This window comes from Filicampus tigris, chromosome 14, assembly GCF_054856515.1.
Source record: "Filicampus tigris isolate MCC_2025a chromosome 14, RoL_Ftig_1.0, whole genome shotgun sequence".
NCBI lineage: Eukaryota > Metazoa > Chordata > Actinopteri > Syngnathiformes > Syngnathidae > Filicampus > Filicampus tigris.
Window position 1 is genome coordinate 7,768,453 of NC_141230.1, and position 15,679 is coordinate 7,784,131.

General features: G+C 41.8%; 1 protein-coding gene across 1 annotated transcript in view; it reads right to left on the reverse strand.

Moving 5' to 3' along the window:
• LOC147136186 (contactin-associated protein-like 5) overlaps nucleotides 1–15,679 on the reverse strand; it is a 123,358-nt gene that overhangs the window by 55,022 nt on the left and 52,657 nt on the right. The window contains exons 5-9 of the mRNA XM_086051859.1: nucleotides 13,763–13,966; nucleotides 11,276–11,460; nucleotides 10,168–10,311; nucleotides 751–1,024; nucleotides 444–587 (exon numbers count right to left, since the gene is read on the reverse strand). Coding sequence (XP_085907985.1) covers nucleotides 444–587; nucleotides 751–1,024; nucleotides 10,168–10,311; nucleotides 11,276–11,460; nucleotides 13,763–13,966 — 951 coding nt within the window. The remainder of the gene's footprint in view (nucleotides 1–443; nucleotides 588–750; nucleotides 1,025–10,167; nucleotides 10,312–11,275; nucleotides 11,461–13,762; nucleotides 13,967–15,679) is intronic.

The following is a 15,679-nucleotide window of genomic DNA, read 5'->3' on the forward strand; positions in this document are numbered from 1 at the left end:
TTGCTACATAATGCCCACGTGCTCATCCATGTGCCAGTTACTTACTGTTCAGCCTGCCTTCGACCAGGGTCACCTGTGGAGAAGTTCTCCTCCCTTTCTAGGGAAACTTGATTCAGGGCTAAAAGGTTTTTTTACTTTCAAATAAATTTCCAAATGAAATAGTCCTCTGCGTTCCTTGGGCCCACTTGATTTGCCATTTGGCAGTCTGGCCATCTTCTCTTTACAACTATAAATAACATCCCCTCGATTTACGCTCTTCATCCACAGGTTCAGATGGAGTCATTTTGATTTCAATTTTTCTTTTAGTTTAGTTTTTGTCATTGTTTTCAGTTCAGGTAAGTGGTAGTCACTTGCAGTCTGCTACTCAGAAGTAGCTTACAGTATTGCTGACAAACATTTTGAAAAGGTCTACACAGGGGGAAAAAAGTCTCATACACACCAACCTCCAAAGTAAAAGTTGCCTCTCGATTCCAGCGTTGTCGACAGTTCGATCTCAGACGACGGCTCGCTATCCACCGTCAGACGGATGAGGAAATTGCTCGTCTCCAGACTCACGGAATGCCACAATCCATCATTGACTGTGTAATCTGCAAGAGGACCAATGAGATGGCAGCCAAAGAGTTATTTGTTCTGTCTTTCCGCTCTATGCGCTCCTCGAGGCGGCAATGAGTATACAGCAATTGATGTTGTTTTCAGAGCACTCTTTTACAAGCTGATTAAATTCTGTTTGCGTGTCACCTTTCCGCTCACCTGGGGAGACCTCCGACTTGTGCCCGGAGGCGTGCAGGGTCAGCTGGAGCCGGCCGTTGTGGATGTGTAGCTGTGCTCTCTGGGGCCTTGGGCCGAGCGGCGCAGACAGCAGCAGCCCCTCGGCGTTCCATGTGCGGAAGTGGAAGCGGGCGGAGAAGCCCCCCGTGGCAGACGCCCCCGCCGCTGCTGACGGAAGTGTCAGGAAGCTGCTGTTGGCGCTCAGGAAGGTACAAGCCGCCAGCTGGGGCTGCGAGCACGAGAAGGTCACGTTGCCCTAGAGTGTGACACAGGCTCCAATTTACACCTCTTTTTAGGACAGCGTGTCTCATGTGAGATTGAATTCTATTTGTATGGAAATCAAGTTGACATGCTCGGGCACAGAACATATGGCTAAAGAACCAGCCAGTGAAACCTTTCTCTCACCCAGGCCAAAATAATTAAACTCCAACCGTTTCAGTGAATCAGCTCGTGAAACCTTGATACAGCATCTGACACATTTAAAACATCATAAATCTAAGACTTTTTGTGGAATAGTCATACAGTATTCCCATTTGGGAAGTCAGTTGGATTTTCTCTCACTCACCAAATAATTAAGCTGCAACCGTTGCAGTGCATCTGCAGACAGTTATATGCCTTTGATGCGAAATCTTGACACCTTTAAAACATCATAAATCGAAGACTTTCATGTGGAATATTATTATTCCCCTTTGTGAAGTCTGGTGGATACATGGCTTACTCTCACCTGGACTGAAATAATTCAATTCCAGTCATTTCATCGCATCAAGTCGTCGGACTTTGATGCATAATCATGACATCTTTAAAATATCATAAATCTAAGACTTTTTGGTGAAATATTCCTGTTCCCATTTATGAAGTCAGTCGGATGTATGGGCGATACATCCATCCATATACCTCTGAACAAATCTCTTTACAAAGTGACAGACCAGTCAGATTTTATGCATCATTTTAACAATTATATTTTTAGTCCGCTCACCCCAACATGCAATGTGAACATGATCTGGTTTGCAAAATGTAATTGTATGGAAAAAAACTAGAATCATTCTTTTTTTTTTTTTTTAGTAAAATGACCCACTGACTTGACTACTGGTTCCGGAATAACATACCCAAAAATGAAGTTAATATTGGCCCAAATGCACATTTTGGGGGCTGATAAAAACTTCAAACAAATATACAGTATTTCCAGTTTATAATCAGAGGCGGACAAATATTTTATTTTGAACGTGACTTGATTTTCTCCATTACATCCGTCAATATTGACTCTTGACGCGTGGGAATATAATTGTTTCAGTCGCGCAACACTAATACAAACGCAAAATGAGTAGAAACAGATGCATTTGGAAAGTTTATTTGCAGTAGGGAAAAGGCCCGGTGAGGATTCCACACAAGAGCTTCTGCCACAGAAGAAAAAAAAGGTGTCTTTCACGGACAATACCAAGATACCTACTTGAAATATGGATTAATCGCAAGAGGTGATTCCCACGCACTAGCATTGCGCCTGACCCGCTGGTCGGTGAATAGTTGCCAGTCTGCAAAGGGTATGGACTTGTATGAACTGGTCCGTGGAACAGAAAAGGTCGGGGACCACTGCACTAGATAGTGAACGTGTAAAAATTAGCTTGAAACGTCTGTTTGAAATCAATGTTTTTAAACAAAACAAGACAAAACCTGTATCTAAACATTTGTTAGCTTCCTAAAGTGGTGTTTCCCCCTAGGAAATGTACCAGTGCATATTGTGTATTATAGCTACCAAAGATAGATAGATGAAAGGGTCTCATCTACACTTACAAACTAATTTCCCAAGGTTCTAGACAAGTAGATAATACTGTAAAATTAAATTAAAGAGCTTTATGAACACTTCGTTTTAATTGTCCATCAAGACTGAGCATTATTGTCTTTGTAAAAGCAGATGTTTTGACACAGCTCTTGTTCTCTAATCTATTCGCTCAGACTGAGTTAATTGGTATTGCTATTTCAACACTGATCTTGTCTTGGTAACACCATCTCTTTTAAAGCTTTCACACCTCCAGCTGATTTGGCAAGATGCTCTGTCCAGGCCAGCCTCTCACATCTACAACACCCCGTCATTCCCAGGAGGTGCTAATTGGAGCCAAAAATCAATATTCTCCAAGGTGGGGTGAAAAATATCTAGCAAATAATGTCAGAGTAAGGAGGGGCCTCAACAGACATGTGATATTGCCGGCCTTATTGGGCTAAGGCCTTGTCTACACGTAGCCGGGGTTTTTTAACAACCGTATACGCCCCCGCCTGCGTTGGAATACACATTAAAAAAACGCATCCACACGAAACCGCGGAAGTGCTTTTTCAAACGCATGCCAAGCCTCTGGGTGGCAGTAGTTAGCCAAATACTGTCCATTCAGAGGGAACATCTGTCCTTTGACGTCACTTCTACGAAACCAAAAACACGGCGCCAAACTCGTTCGGGAGAACCGACAAGAGGTCAGAATGGCTTTTAAACCTTTCAACGAGAAGCAGTGGTTGGTTACGGACAAATAAGTAAGCAAAAAGAAGGTTGAGAATGTATTCGCAAATCTCCACTGCGCCCGGAGTTTTGTGTTTTCACTGAATAAACTCCGGAGGCGTGTGGATGATAGGGCTGACCGCAGGCTTATATCCGCCGCTTTCAAAACCCCCGGCTAAATGTAGACAGGGCCTAAAAGGACACAACATAAAAAAATAACCCTTGCATATTCACTAATTCACAAAAAGACAAAAGTCTGATACAACCAGCCTCTACGTGGAACCATCATGACACAGCAAAACAGAAAAAAGAACACCTAAAGTTCAGATTACACAAAAGTAATAACAACACGTTCTGACATTATATATTTGGTGAGGATCTGGAAATGATGCAGGATTTGGGTTTCACCATCACAATAGCATTGGTGGATGCAGCCAACCTCCAATCTGAATCGTAATAGCACTTTCCGTTAATGAACCAGGAAGTGATCTTCAAGCTAATGAACAGATGTGCAAACCATGCCCTGATTTTCTTGTTTTGAGTGACATTCTAGTTATCATGAAATGGTGGCCAGGGAACTTAATTTAATCAACTGCACATTTGGCGAGCCATCAAGTAGGGAAGAAGCCTTCATTTGTAAAACACAACACATTTTTGGTTTCATGCAGAGTAATGAGTCAACTGGGAGCGAAATCAAAAGTTGCGTAGTTCCCCGGAGCATAAACATGGACACACACAACACTGTGGAGCAACGTCAGTCTGCTGAAACGGTAATTGTCATTAAAGAAGCCGTTTCCACATGTAAGATCATCCGTAATATTATGCAGGGAAGTCGTTTACAGCACGAGATTACACTTTGATTCATCTGAGAGACTTTTCCTGTGCCTGCTGCTGTTGTGGTTAATGGCTCATCAGAACACTCTCTAATGATCATGAATGAACAATAGCATTTATGAACAGAGAAAATTACACTTATCTGTTTTGGGGTTTTTTTTCTAACAGAAAAGGATTCTTAAATTTGGGGAGGAGCATTTGTTTGTTCAAACATATTTTTGGAATAATATAAAACACTTCATCTGAAAGACTGTTTACATGCCACGCTAGATGCTGCTGTTTTGGCGAGCAATCATACAAATCATCCTCAGCAGGTAACACAGAAGAAGAGACGGATGTGATTCTTTTCTAATCCCAAATGTAAACAGTTTCCACATATTTTAAGAACATGTTTTGGACAACATATCCCAAGGAACCAAAATAAGATGTAAAATTCCTGGTCCCACTATGCAATTACTGTACATCCAGACCACGTAATAATTTGACAAACAGCTTGGAATCGGCCCACCCAGCACGCTCGAACAAATAAAGACCAGCTCTGCAATTTGCAGTTTTCAGCAACACACACTTTCAAACTGTCACAAAATAAACTCCAGCTGGGTAATCATGAACACACCAAAATATCTTTTTAAATGATGCGATGTGAAGCCAATGACACATATATGACAAACTTTATAATGCAGCGCGGCTGTAACACTGTATATCTTTAGTAGCACATTTGATGTTTGTTTCCTGCTAAAACAAACCAGGGGCCTCATGTACTAAGGGCGTGTATGCACAAAAACGAGGCGTACATATTTTTCCACGCTCAGATGTATCAAGAGTGAAATGACCATGGGAATGTGCGGTGCTTCACAGCAACTACTTGACTGGCGGACGCATGCTTTTCTTGCTTTAGAACCATTGGAGAGTCATCGAGGCAGTGAAAGGTGCAGTGGCGTGCGAAGTACAGTACATGCTCGGGGCGAACGGCCAGTTTCGATGCCCCCGAAAACATTTTTTGTCGACGAGTGGAGAGAGGAGGCGTTTTTTAAATTGCGGCGTTCAGTAAACTTGGGGATGGAACTCACGCGGCCACCAACGTCTCTGGTTTCAGAGTGCAGAGTACTGCCCACTGGACTAAATCTCCGGGCCGCGTTCCTCGCTCGGCACCCTATCAAAATTTGCTGACAGCATGCCAAACAGTTTCAGGCCTCAACTTCGCTTTTCCAGCTCATATTTTGTGAAATTCCACAATTTCAATAGGTGACTCATGTCTTGATAATCTGATTATCTCATCATGCACAGTGATTCATCCCACCGGCAGGCATTGTTTACCCTAATTTGCATATTATATAAGGGCGTGGACGAGGGCGGAGCCTCGTAGTCCAACATTTTTGCATTGATTGAGATTCATGCATCTGGATTTTTTTTGTGCGTGCAGGGTTTTCTGGATTTGGCGTACGCCATGTTTTAGGATGAAAAGTCTTTGTACATGAGGAATTTTGGCAACATCTCAACTCTTTATCGTCCTTTAACTCCCGTACTTAATCTTCGACTAACATCAGCACCAGCACTTCCCACTCTGGTCTCTCGCCCCAAGACTTTTGGGTTATATAGCATTTAAACATTTACCAATGTAGCATATTATCTGTGTTAGCAGGTGTTTTTGTGGTGAATATGAACAAAACATCACACCTGCAGAACACCTGCAGTCCAGTTTGAGAATCAAGGTAAAGGTGCCAAATATCCACCTTTGACAAAACGGCAGAAGAGCAAAGAAATTGTTTGATTTAAAAGGACAGTTTTTCTTTTTTTTCTTCTGTATTCATTTTTTTCTGCAGCAAGTTCATATTTTGAATTTGCATAATTTTGAGGTATTTGTATTCAGAGCAAAATTGATTTATTATGAAATGATATTGCATACCTGTCAAGTTGTAGACTTTCGGTGTAATTTCTACAGCTGGAAACATCTTTTCAAACATGTAAGCCGTACATCGCTGATTTCCGTTCACGTGACTGCAGCGATTCGAAAATAAAGTGTGATATGTAAGATTATATACAGATATGTAAGGGCAAATTACAACTTTTGTAACATTCAGGGGTTGACAGGTATGATGTTGTTCTGTTTCATGGTTTTAGTCTATTTAATAATGCTTGTCCTGTACTGCCTGTGACATAGGGTGCGCTTTGAGTTTAGGCCCCCTGTGTGATTGTGTTTGACACCCTTCCATCCATCCATTTTTTTCGTCTTATGCCGGATTGGGTTTCAAGGGCATCAGTTTAAGCAGCCTCTCCCCAGTAGTTTCATGCAGCTCTTCGGGGATGGGGAGGTGTTCTCAGGCCAGCCGGGAGGCATCTCTCTTGTGCAGGGGTCTCAAACTCAACTTATGTGGGGACTGCTGGAGTCTAGGTATGTCGGAGCCACATCAAATATTCCACAAAAAAGCAGTTCAAGTATTAAAAGAAAAGTACAATTAATCTTCTCAATCTTTACTACTTACAGTTCGGAACATTAATGGTTCTTCAGAACGTGAACAAGATTGGTGACATGGTCACCTTTCTCATCTCGCGGTACTTTGCATACTCCTTAGCATGTCTAGTAGAGTAATGACGTCTGATTTCTTGAGCACTGCAACTTCCTCTTTGCACTTAAGACATGTCATCATGCCGCTGTGCTCAACAAAAAAACATCACGTCTTCTGTTTCTCTCGAAATTGGATGTTCTCATCGCCAGCCTTTCTCTTCATGGCTGGTTTTGAAAAAGACATGACTGAGACTGGGTGACAGGATGCCTTTTCCTTCTACATGGTGTCACTTCAGAATTATGTTTTGCCGAAAGCCGTCATGAGCCTGAGCTATGGTATCCCGTAAGTGATTAAAAAAAAAAAAAAACCCGGGTGTCATCTTCTGCTCATTTACTGCTCACACTTATTTTGAAGAGTAAGTTCCTGTGACTCATTTCTTTTGCCCCAGCTTGACCATCCCTCTTTAGTAACCTCATTGGTTTCACCTGTTCCCTGCTCTATTTAACCAGATCTGCTCTTATACTCTGTGCCATATTGTCACTTGCGTTCTTCAGTCTTACCTGAACCTGTTTGGGGCCCTTAGTGTCTTCTCCAGCCCACCAGTTTACCTCAGCCAGTACCTCTTCCGCCCGTGTCACCCTTGGTTGGGTTGGTTTGGTTTGTAAACCTTCTTGGACTTACTTAACTGTCATCAAGTCAAGCTCATATGTATTGTCCTCTTAGGAGCTCCAGACTCTGCTTGGTTCCCACTGCCTGTCAAGGATTCCCGTCTCAATTTTTTGTACAATAAAAGTTGTTTTAACTTCTATGGTGTCACCTCAGTGCAATCGGGTCCATACTAGGTTCTGACACAAGGCAACACGACAGAAAAGGTGGGGGGCGTGAGTTTGAGGCCCTTGCGCTAGTGAGTCTTGGGTCATCCCCAGGGATATGCCCAAAATACCTCACCAGGGAATCATCTTAACTGGGTGACTGAGCCGCCTCACCTGGCTCCTTTCGGTGCAGAAGAGCAGCGGCTTTTAACCTGAGCCTCTCCCACAAGACCAAACCAGTAACCCTGTGGAGGAAACTCATTTAGGCTGCTTGTATGCGTGATCTGGTCCTTTCAGTCATGGCCAACAGCTCATGATCATAGAAGAAGGTAGGACCAAAGATTGACCGGTAAATCAAGGGCTTTGCCTTTTCGGGGCAGTTCCTTTTTCACTATTCCACAGAGATACAGAGTCCACACCACTGTAGGCGCTGCACCACTCCGCATGTCAATTGTCAGCTACATTCTTCCCTCACTCATGATAAGAACTCAAGAAACTCAAACTTCTTCGCTTGGGCAGGATCTCATTCCAAGTCTACCCATTTCCAAATACCGATAAGAATCATGACCTCAGATTTGGAGGTGCTGATCCTCATGCCAACCGCCTCACACTCGCTCACAGTTGAAGATCGTAACTTGACGTTTCAGTTGCACCTTTCCCTCCATTCATGTTATAAACAGAATTAGTGACAAAGGGCACCTCCTCCCCTCTTTTTGGTTGCCCGTCATCTCTGATATTATTCCTGTACTGTGCAGGGTCGAAACCCAGTTTAAACTTTATTTTGCAAAATCACTCACGGTCTGACACCCTCAGCTTCACCTATTCACATTTTTTGCAGTATTTAAAAAAATATTTTAAAAGATATTACATTTATGTATTTATGTTTTTGTGGGTATAGGGAGGCACACTGTTTTTTGCATGCGATTTATCAGCATTTTTTTCAATAATTTTTTGAGTTAAGAAACAACTTATTATTAGTTATATGAATGCACACTTCCTGAACAGGTGGCATCAAGGTTGTATTCTGACTAGTCCTTCCCAAAAAGTCATTTGAATGACATCGGTAAAACCCCAGATAATTACATGAAAAACTTCACTGAAGTGACTCTAAAATCCCCACGGAACTGCCAAAAATGACTTCATTTATCGGCCGTGGAGCCAAATGAGTTAAATTTAAACTGGGGTCCAATCCTGCACAGTGCAGGCATCATGTCCGGGACTGGCGACCGGCAGCAGTGGAGTGGGCCGAGGCCTTATCGGCGCCCGCAGGGCAGTACAGAGCAGAGCAGAGCAATCACAGCTCCTTGACTCGCAATGAGATTCCCCTCCATCAACCTCAGGGAGATTGTCCCATTGAAATTCCATTACAGCTCCCATCATGGCAGCTGCTCTCTCTCCGCCTCCCTGCTTTTGTTGTCAGTAAAGGACTTTTAATGCCCCAATCACACTTTAAAGGCCGAGGGTTGGCTTGGGCGAGATGCTGTGTGAAGGTTTGCCGGGTTACTGTCTGATTATCGGATCCTCCAAATCGCTTCATCGCGTTGGAAATGATGGCCACTTTATAGATTCCTCCATCCAATTTTCTTCCCAGAATCCCTTAAATGCAAAATTTTCACTGTCACATCTCAAATCTATGTTTGGCTAATGAGTTTATGTGAAAGCATCTCGGTGGACTGATAAACAAATGTGCTTTCAACTACCTCAGACAAGTATGCACCTAATTCATAAATATTTCACCTCTGAGGGCCAACCATCAAAGAAAAGTGATTTAATTAATATTAAAAAAATGGTTTCATTAACTGGGAAGAGTATATGCTTTTGCATATAGTAAAACGTTCTGATGAAAGCTCTCAAAAATTCATCTGGACAACTAATCTGTCAATAATATTAATCTTATGTATTTTATCTAGCAACAAGGAGTAATTCCTAAGGCTACAACAAGAGGTCCTCAATTCTAATAAATGTAAGAAGTCCAGGGTCAGAAACATCATGGTGGAAAACATCATAATTCATTTTAAAAATAAATAAATAAATTATTTAACTTATGACTAAAAAGACCACAATTTATTATATTCCAACAATATTTGAATCGCACATGGAACTACAAGGAATAACTTGAAAAAAAGTTAATTACATTTCCAAAGTTTGCATGCCTTTGAACAAAGCATCCTAAACTGCCTGTAAATGAAGTAAAGATTTGAGAAAATTAAGGGAAAGTTTGAAGGATGAATGTATTGATTTGCTGTAATCTGAGCTGCAAATATATTCATTTTAAAGCAATCCTAATCAAGTTAACAATTTAACTTTCTTCCTCATATTTTCCTGCCTCAAAAAAATTGCTTCACTTGGAGCACCATTCATCCCATGCAAACATTTTATTGCATGGGTTGAGTTACAGATCACATGATTGGTCCATCGTGTATTTCCTGTCCGCAGACGCTTAATATTGCCATGAGTAGAAAAACTGTGCTGGCTAAAATGATATGATAGTAATATTTCTCAACCAGACAGAATCTGTAAACAGAACAAGAATAGTCCAAGGACATAACTCTGGAGTACTCCCAATATCGTCTTCACGGTGGAGTTGCAAGAAAATTATGCCTAATATTTTATAAGTATAAAAAATACAATATTGCCAGTATTGTAGTTGGCCCTATATGCTGGTGTGCACTTTCATTAAAAAAAGAGATGAGTTTAATTCTTAAAGAATGTTGAATAGCGGCCATCAAAATATTTTGGGGAGAAAAAAAAATCCCCAACTTACCACACTGTGTATCTGTGGTTTGCGTCGTTTGGCCAGGTCTATGATATTGATGCCGTTGTAGTAAAGGTTTTCCATGCATCCATGAAAGTTCTTCCTGAGGAATGTGCCAGGTTTTCCAGGAAGTGGGATTCCACCAAAGCTCAGCTGTGACAAAGAGAAAGGAAAAGATACTTTATTTAAGATATTCATGCCTGAGAAGCAGTGGACCTTTGGGTTGTGGGCAAAACCGGGGAAAACCCACACATGCATGAGGAGAACATGCAAACCCAAGGTTGGGCTGTCTGAATGGTTCAAGCAGTGCTAGTTATTCTACCACTATGACATGCCACGGTTGAAAGGTTCAATGGAAAAGTGGAGGATGCACAGACTGATCCCATGCATGTTTAAAAACCCGTCAAATTCTCCATTTTAAGCTATTTTTTTTTCACTTAGTCTCTTTCACTTAGTCACTTTCCCTAAAGAGACCCCCCGAAAAGGCATTCCAAGAACTAAACTGAGAGCTCTGACCTCAACCCATCCAATCTCATATCTCAGAGACCAGAATGCAAGCCAAGCTCACTTAGATGATGCGGCTCCCTGCAAAACAAATCCCACGGCCGTTTGGCAAACATTTTCCGGGAAGGCTGCGCCTGTTCCAGGGTCTGATTATTAATGGGATGGAGTATGCGGTCATTAAAAGGTAAGGTTTTCAGGAATTGAGCCATTACTTATGCCCGCCAGTTCTTGCGCGGCATGCACGGTTGAAACGTCTCTTTTTAACAGTTGAGATTTTATCAGCTTTGGCCCGCTAATTAATGCTAGCTGCATGAGTTGAAAGCATTATGTCCGGCTGACTACTTTTAAAAGGAGGAGGCTTTAAAGGTATGCTGAATATGCACTCGGCCGCATGCATAATGCAGAAGGAGCATGGAGGTGTTCAATCCATACTTTATACATTTCCTCCACTATTAAATGTTGGGCTTTTTTTTTTCTCTGCGGTGCTAGAGAGGGAAGACTTCAACCACTTCTCACATGCGTGGTGTTACCAATGCTCTGCTTACGGGATAAATGCATCAAGTGCACTCCATTTTACAAACCGATTCGGGCCACTTGATGCTAATTTGCTCACCTCGTAGTCCACCTCCAGTGAGTAGGCCTCCCCTTGGGTTTGGAAGTGGTGCGTGTGGGCGTCCACTGTTAGGTTGACGTGCTTGTTGAAGCGCTCCACGTGCACCGCGTGCCAATGCTGGTCATCTAAAAGACTGCCCACCGTGACGGCATTACGGGGGGCGCTCAACCTTGGACGGCTGTCGTCTGGAAAAACAGCAGGGGTTGGGGGTGAGGTGTTATGTAAGTCAAAAGTGTGCAAGTGGGATCAGGAGCCATCCACGACACCAACTCATGAACTATTTGTTAGGTAATATGTTAGGTAATATAAGAAGGACCCCACTAGATTTGTTTTGACCTTTTTTCACAGCAGTAAATAATTGGACATACTGTGCTTGATTAGGGTTACAATTCATTTTTGTTTTCACAGAGAGAGCTCCCTGCAGTGCTACACTTTTATACAGTTGTTTTTTTGCAATTATTTTATTTCATTTCTTAATTTTGTGGTCACTCCAATATGTAGGCTTCAGTATACTATACGTATATTGTACAGTAGCTCATCTGTAAGCACTTGAACGTTGGAACAGACAGAATGGCAACTAGATGTTGGAGTGATACAATAGTCTGCTTGCTGACTACTGTCAAAGTGAACTTGACCAAGGCACGATCCCTCCATGACGCAAACCCAACCCGAGCTAAAGAGGTGCAACAGTGTTTGTGCGCCCCTTGACTGTGACATCTCTCCTCGCATGCCTGCATGTGGTGATTCTAAGAATAATAAATGCAAAATTAAATTGACAAAAATGTTGTGGTGTAAGACGAGTTCACACTATATAGAGTTCACATGAGACAAAATATCCAAATTGTGATCTAGCAATGCAGTCTGTATTTGAGAAAATATTGTATATACTTATATTATTTTTATGGCAGTTCTATTTATTTACTAACGTTGCGTTGTTTTTTTCTGTCTATAATTAAAAATGTTAACTTAAAACCATACTGTATGTATCGATTACCCGTCCATCCAATTTTGACACTGCTTGTGTGAGTTGGATCCTATCCCAGTTTGCCAACTGCAGTATATATTGATTAATTAGAAAAAAAACATTAATTGATTAATTAAAAAAACACATATATGTATGCATGATGTATATACCTGTATAACAATTTATGATTCTGTTTACAATCCCTCAATGGAAAATTCAATTTATACGATGCTGTATATTTTGTGTTGCACACCACACAGAGAACCACCTCAGACACATGCAGGCACGCAAGGGGAAATTGAAGAATGAAGGGGTGCACAAACAGTGCTGCATCTCTTGAGCTCGGGCGTGAGGTTGGTGCCTTTCTCATGACCACCTTGACAGTAGTTAGGAAGCACACTGCTATCTCTCCAACATCTAGTTGCAATAGTTTTGACCGCAGCGGGACTCAACCTAAACCCCACGACTCCAAAGCGCAAATCCTTCCAGATGAGATAGGATAGTGCTGTCCCCGCTGGTAAAACGTCATGATAATATCATATTGAGAGTTACCCTGCAATTTCTCATCTCAAAAATACTAATATGCCACTTTTGCCTTGTATAGCCTTATAAAAGAGCACAAAAAATATACATTGCTTAACAAATTAAACCAGCACCCAATGGCCAAAAAGTGAAAAAAAAAAAAAAAGTAAAGCGCATGATTGTTTTGTATTAAAATGTCAAAATTACAGTTATTGACCTACACTCCTAAAACGAAATGTTGTGATTGAAAGTTATGCATTATTAATTTATGACTTTGCAAAGAAGCCGTATAAGCTGCCTCAAAGCACTTCATGATTCTGGATGCTGTCCTTGGATTTGGAAAAAGGCCGTTGAATACATTTGTGAAGCACTCTCAGCCCAAATATTTTCTTATTTGTGTTTATAAAAACAAACACAAAAATGTCTCGATGCTAATAAAATGTGAGCCACAGAATGTAAATTTACATATATACAGCATGCTATGATGTCAGTGTGTTTAAAGCGGAAGTCAACCCAAACATATTTCTTTCTAGAATATGTTCCCAGCAGGCCCACTAGTTGAAACACGGCATTCGGATTAATTTTTCATTTGTGGAATATAAATTATGTAGTAAAATGCATTTGTTTTTAGCCATCTATGGGGGCGGCCATTTTGTCTTCTGTCGACATAAAATGACATCACAACTGCTCACAACAACCAAATCACGGCTGACCTGTTTTCTGAATCTGAGCCGTGATTGGCCGTTGTGAGCAGTTGTGATGTCATTTTCAGTCTATAGAAGACAAAATGGCCGCCCCCTAGAGATGGCTAAAAACAAATGCATTTTACTGCTTAACTTATGTTCGACAAACGCAAAATTAATCAGAATGCCGTGTTTCAACTAGTGGGCCTGCTGGGAACATATTCTTGAAAAAAATATGTTTGGTTGACTTCCGCTTTAAGAGATGCAGTTTAAGATGAGATCTTAGTTTAAAGTATTCAAGCACAAAATCTGCATCACCTAAGTTGAGGTAGAGGTCCAGTTTCCCCCGGTGGAGCTCCAGAGTGATGTAGTCGCCTCTCTGGCCCTCGCCATGCAGCAAAACCCCGTTGGCCTGTTGACTCTTAAACAGCAGCGAGATGACATCTTTCACGGTGGACATGGACTTTTGGTTAAATCGATACAGCAAGGAGCTTCTGCCATCAAAGTCTGCCACGTAGGACTCTGAGATGGGGAAAACAGAGCAATGCTTGCATCAGTGTGACAGCTCAGAAAAACATGACAATGAGATGTAGAGTGAGCCTACAGTGAAAATGATATTTATGATCTCATTTTGAAATTTATCGGGACATTTGGCTATTTTCAAAGCTCATTAACAAACCTAAGCAATCAACGAGAACTAATGTGGATTAAGATGGCCCATTTTTATGGCGTAAAGTCCTAAAAGTATCTTTTGTGTGTGTGTGTGTGTGTGTGTGTGGGTGTGTGTGTGTGTGTGTGTGTGTGTGTGTGTGTGTGTGTGTGTGTGTGTAAAATACTTTTTTAATGTGTCAGAACAAAACAAAACTTTTCTATTGTCTCCCAGAAAAAGGCTATTTTGGTGTCAGAATGCCCACGTGGTCTACTACAGTGCGGCATGTGAAAAATGGTTCCAATATGCAGTGGCTGTGGGGTAAAAGAATGGTCATTATCTGTGTTAATGTTCATGTCTCCCCTGAGGCGGGGGGCATGCAGTCGCAGGACCTGCCCGCTTATCTCCTGAAGGGGCACAATGGCGCGGAAACGAACATGACACAGAAAGTGAAAAAAAAAACCACTTCAGCGGGGCAACTTGTTCCTCAACCGTGTGCTTTAACTCTGCAGGCCCCTTGTTTGTTTTATACCACTCCTGTTTGTTTTGTGATCTGTGAAGCACTTTGTGTTGCCTGGAGCGCTACGGTGTGCTCCATAAATACAAAGTAATACTATGCAAGCGACTGCGCCTGTGGCTCGCCACAGTCGGCACTCTCCGCAGAGGAGCGAGAATAAAAACACACGCAAAAAAAAAGCAACAAACATAATATTTTTCCAACAAGCTGTTTCTTAACAAACCGAAACAAACTAATCAAAGTAACTGGCTAGAATCACGTTAATCCTGCTACCCGGGGAGCCCTAATTACAACAATTGCGATGAATCAAATGAAAAACAGGACCACATGACTGCACAGGTGCTCTGCTTGTATAGTTGGGTTGCGAGCAAACGTCAATATCTTGATACAGACATCAGCTTTCTACTGTTTATCCTGTTCACTGTTACAGGGAAACTGGAGTCTGCCCCAGATGACTGTGGGCGGACAGCATCCTGGATTGATCGCTGGGCCAAAAGTCCAACATGACTGCACAGATGCACTTGTGTAGTACATCCAATGACGAAATATTAATATTGCAATACAAATGTCAATTTTCTACAATTCATCCTGGTCAGGGTTGCAGGGAAGCTGGAGTCTTGCCCAGATGATTGTGGGTGGACAACACCTGGGATTGGTCACCAAAATACATTGGGGTTTTTTTGTAGTGTTTCTTTTTTCAAAATATTTTGTAAAGAAGTGCAACAATTTTCAACGAGTTTGAGTGATTATATTTACTAGCTGCTGTGATGATGATGACGATTTGAAATGGAAACGCCACTTTTTCTCAACATTTTTTTTATAGTAAGCATATGCAGAAGTTTTTTAAAAAGGGTGGACTTAAGAAGCACAGAAGTGGGTTTTCGTCCATCACTGTAATCGTCCTGTAACCCCGTCACTGACGTGTTGTGTTGGGTTCTTTTAAAAAGCAAGACCACTGTTCTCTTCTGAGATACCACGGAGCCACCTTTATTAACTGCCTGCCACAACTCCCCAATGTGCGTTCCCTGCAGAAACACGCCCAACCTGTCTTGTGTGTGTAATCCGGGAT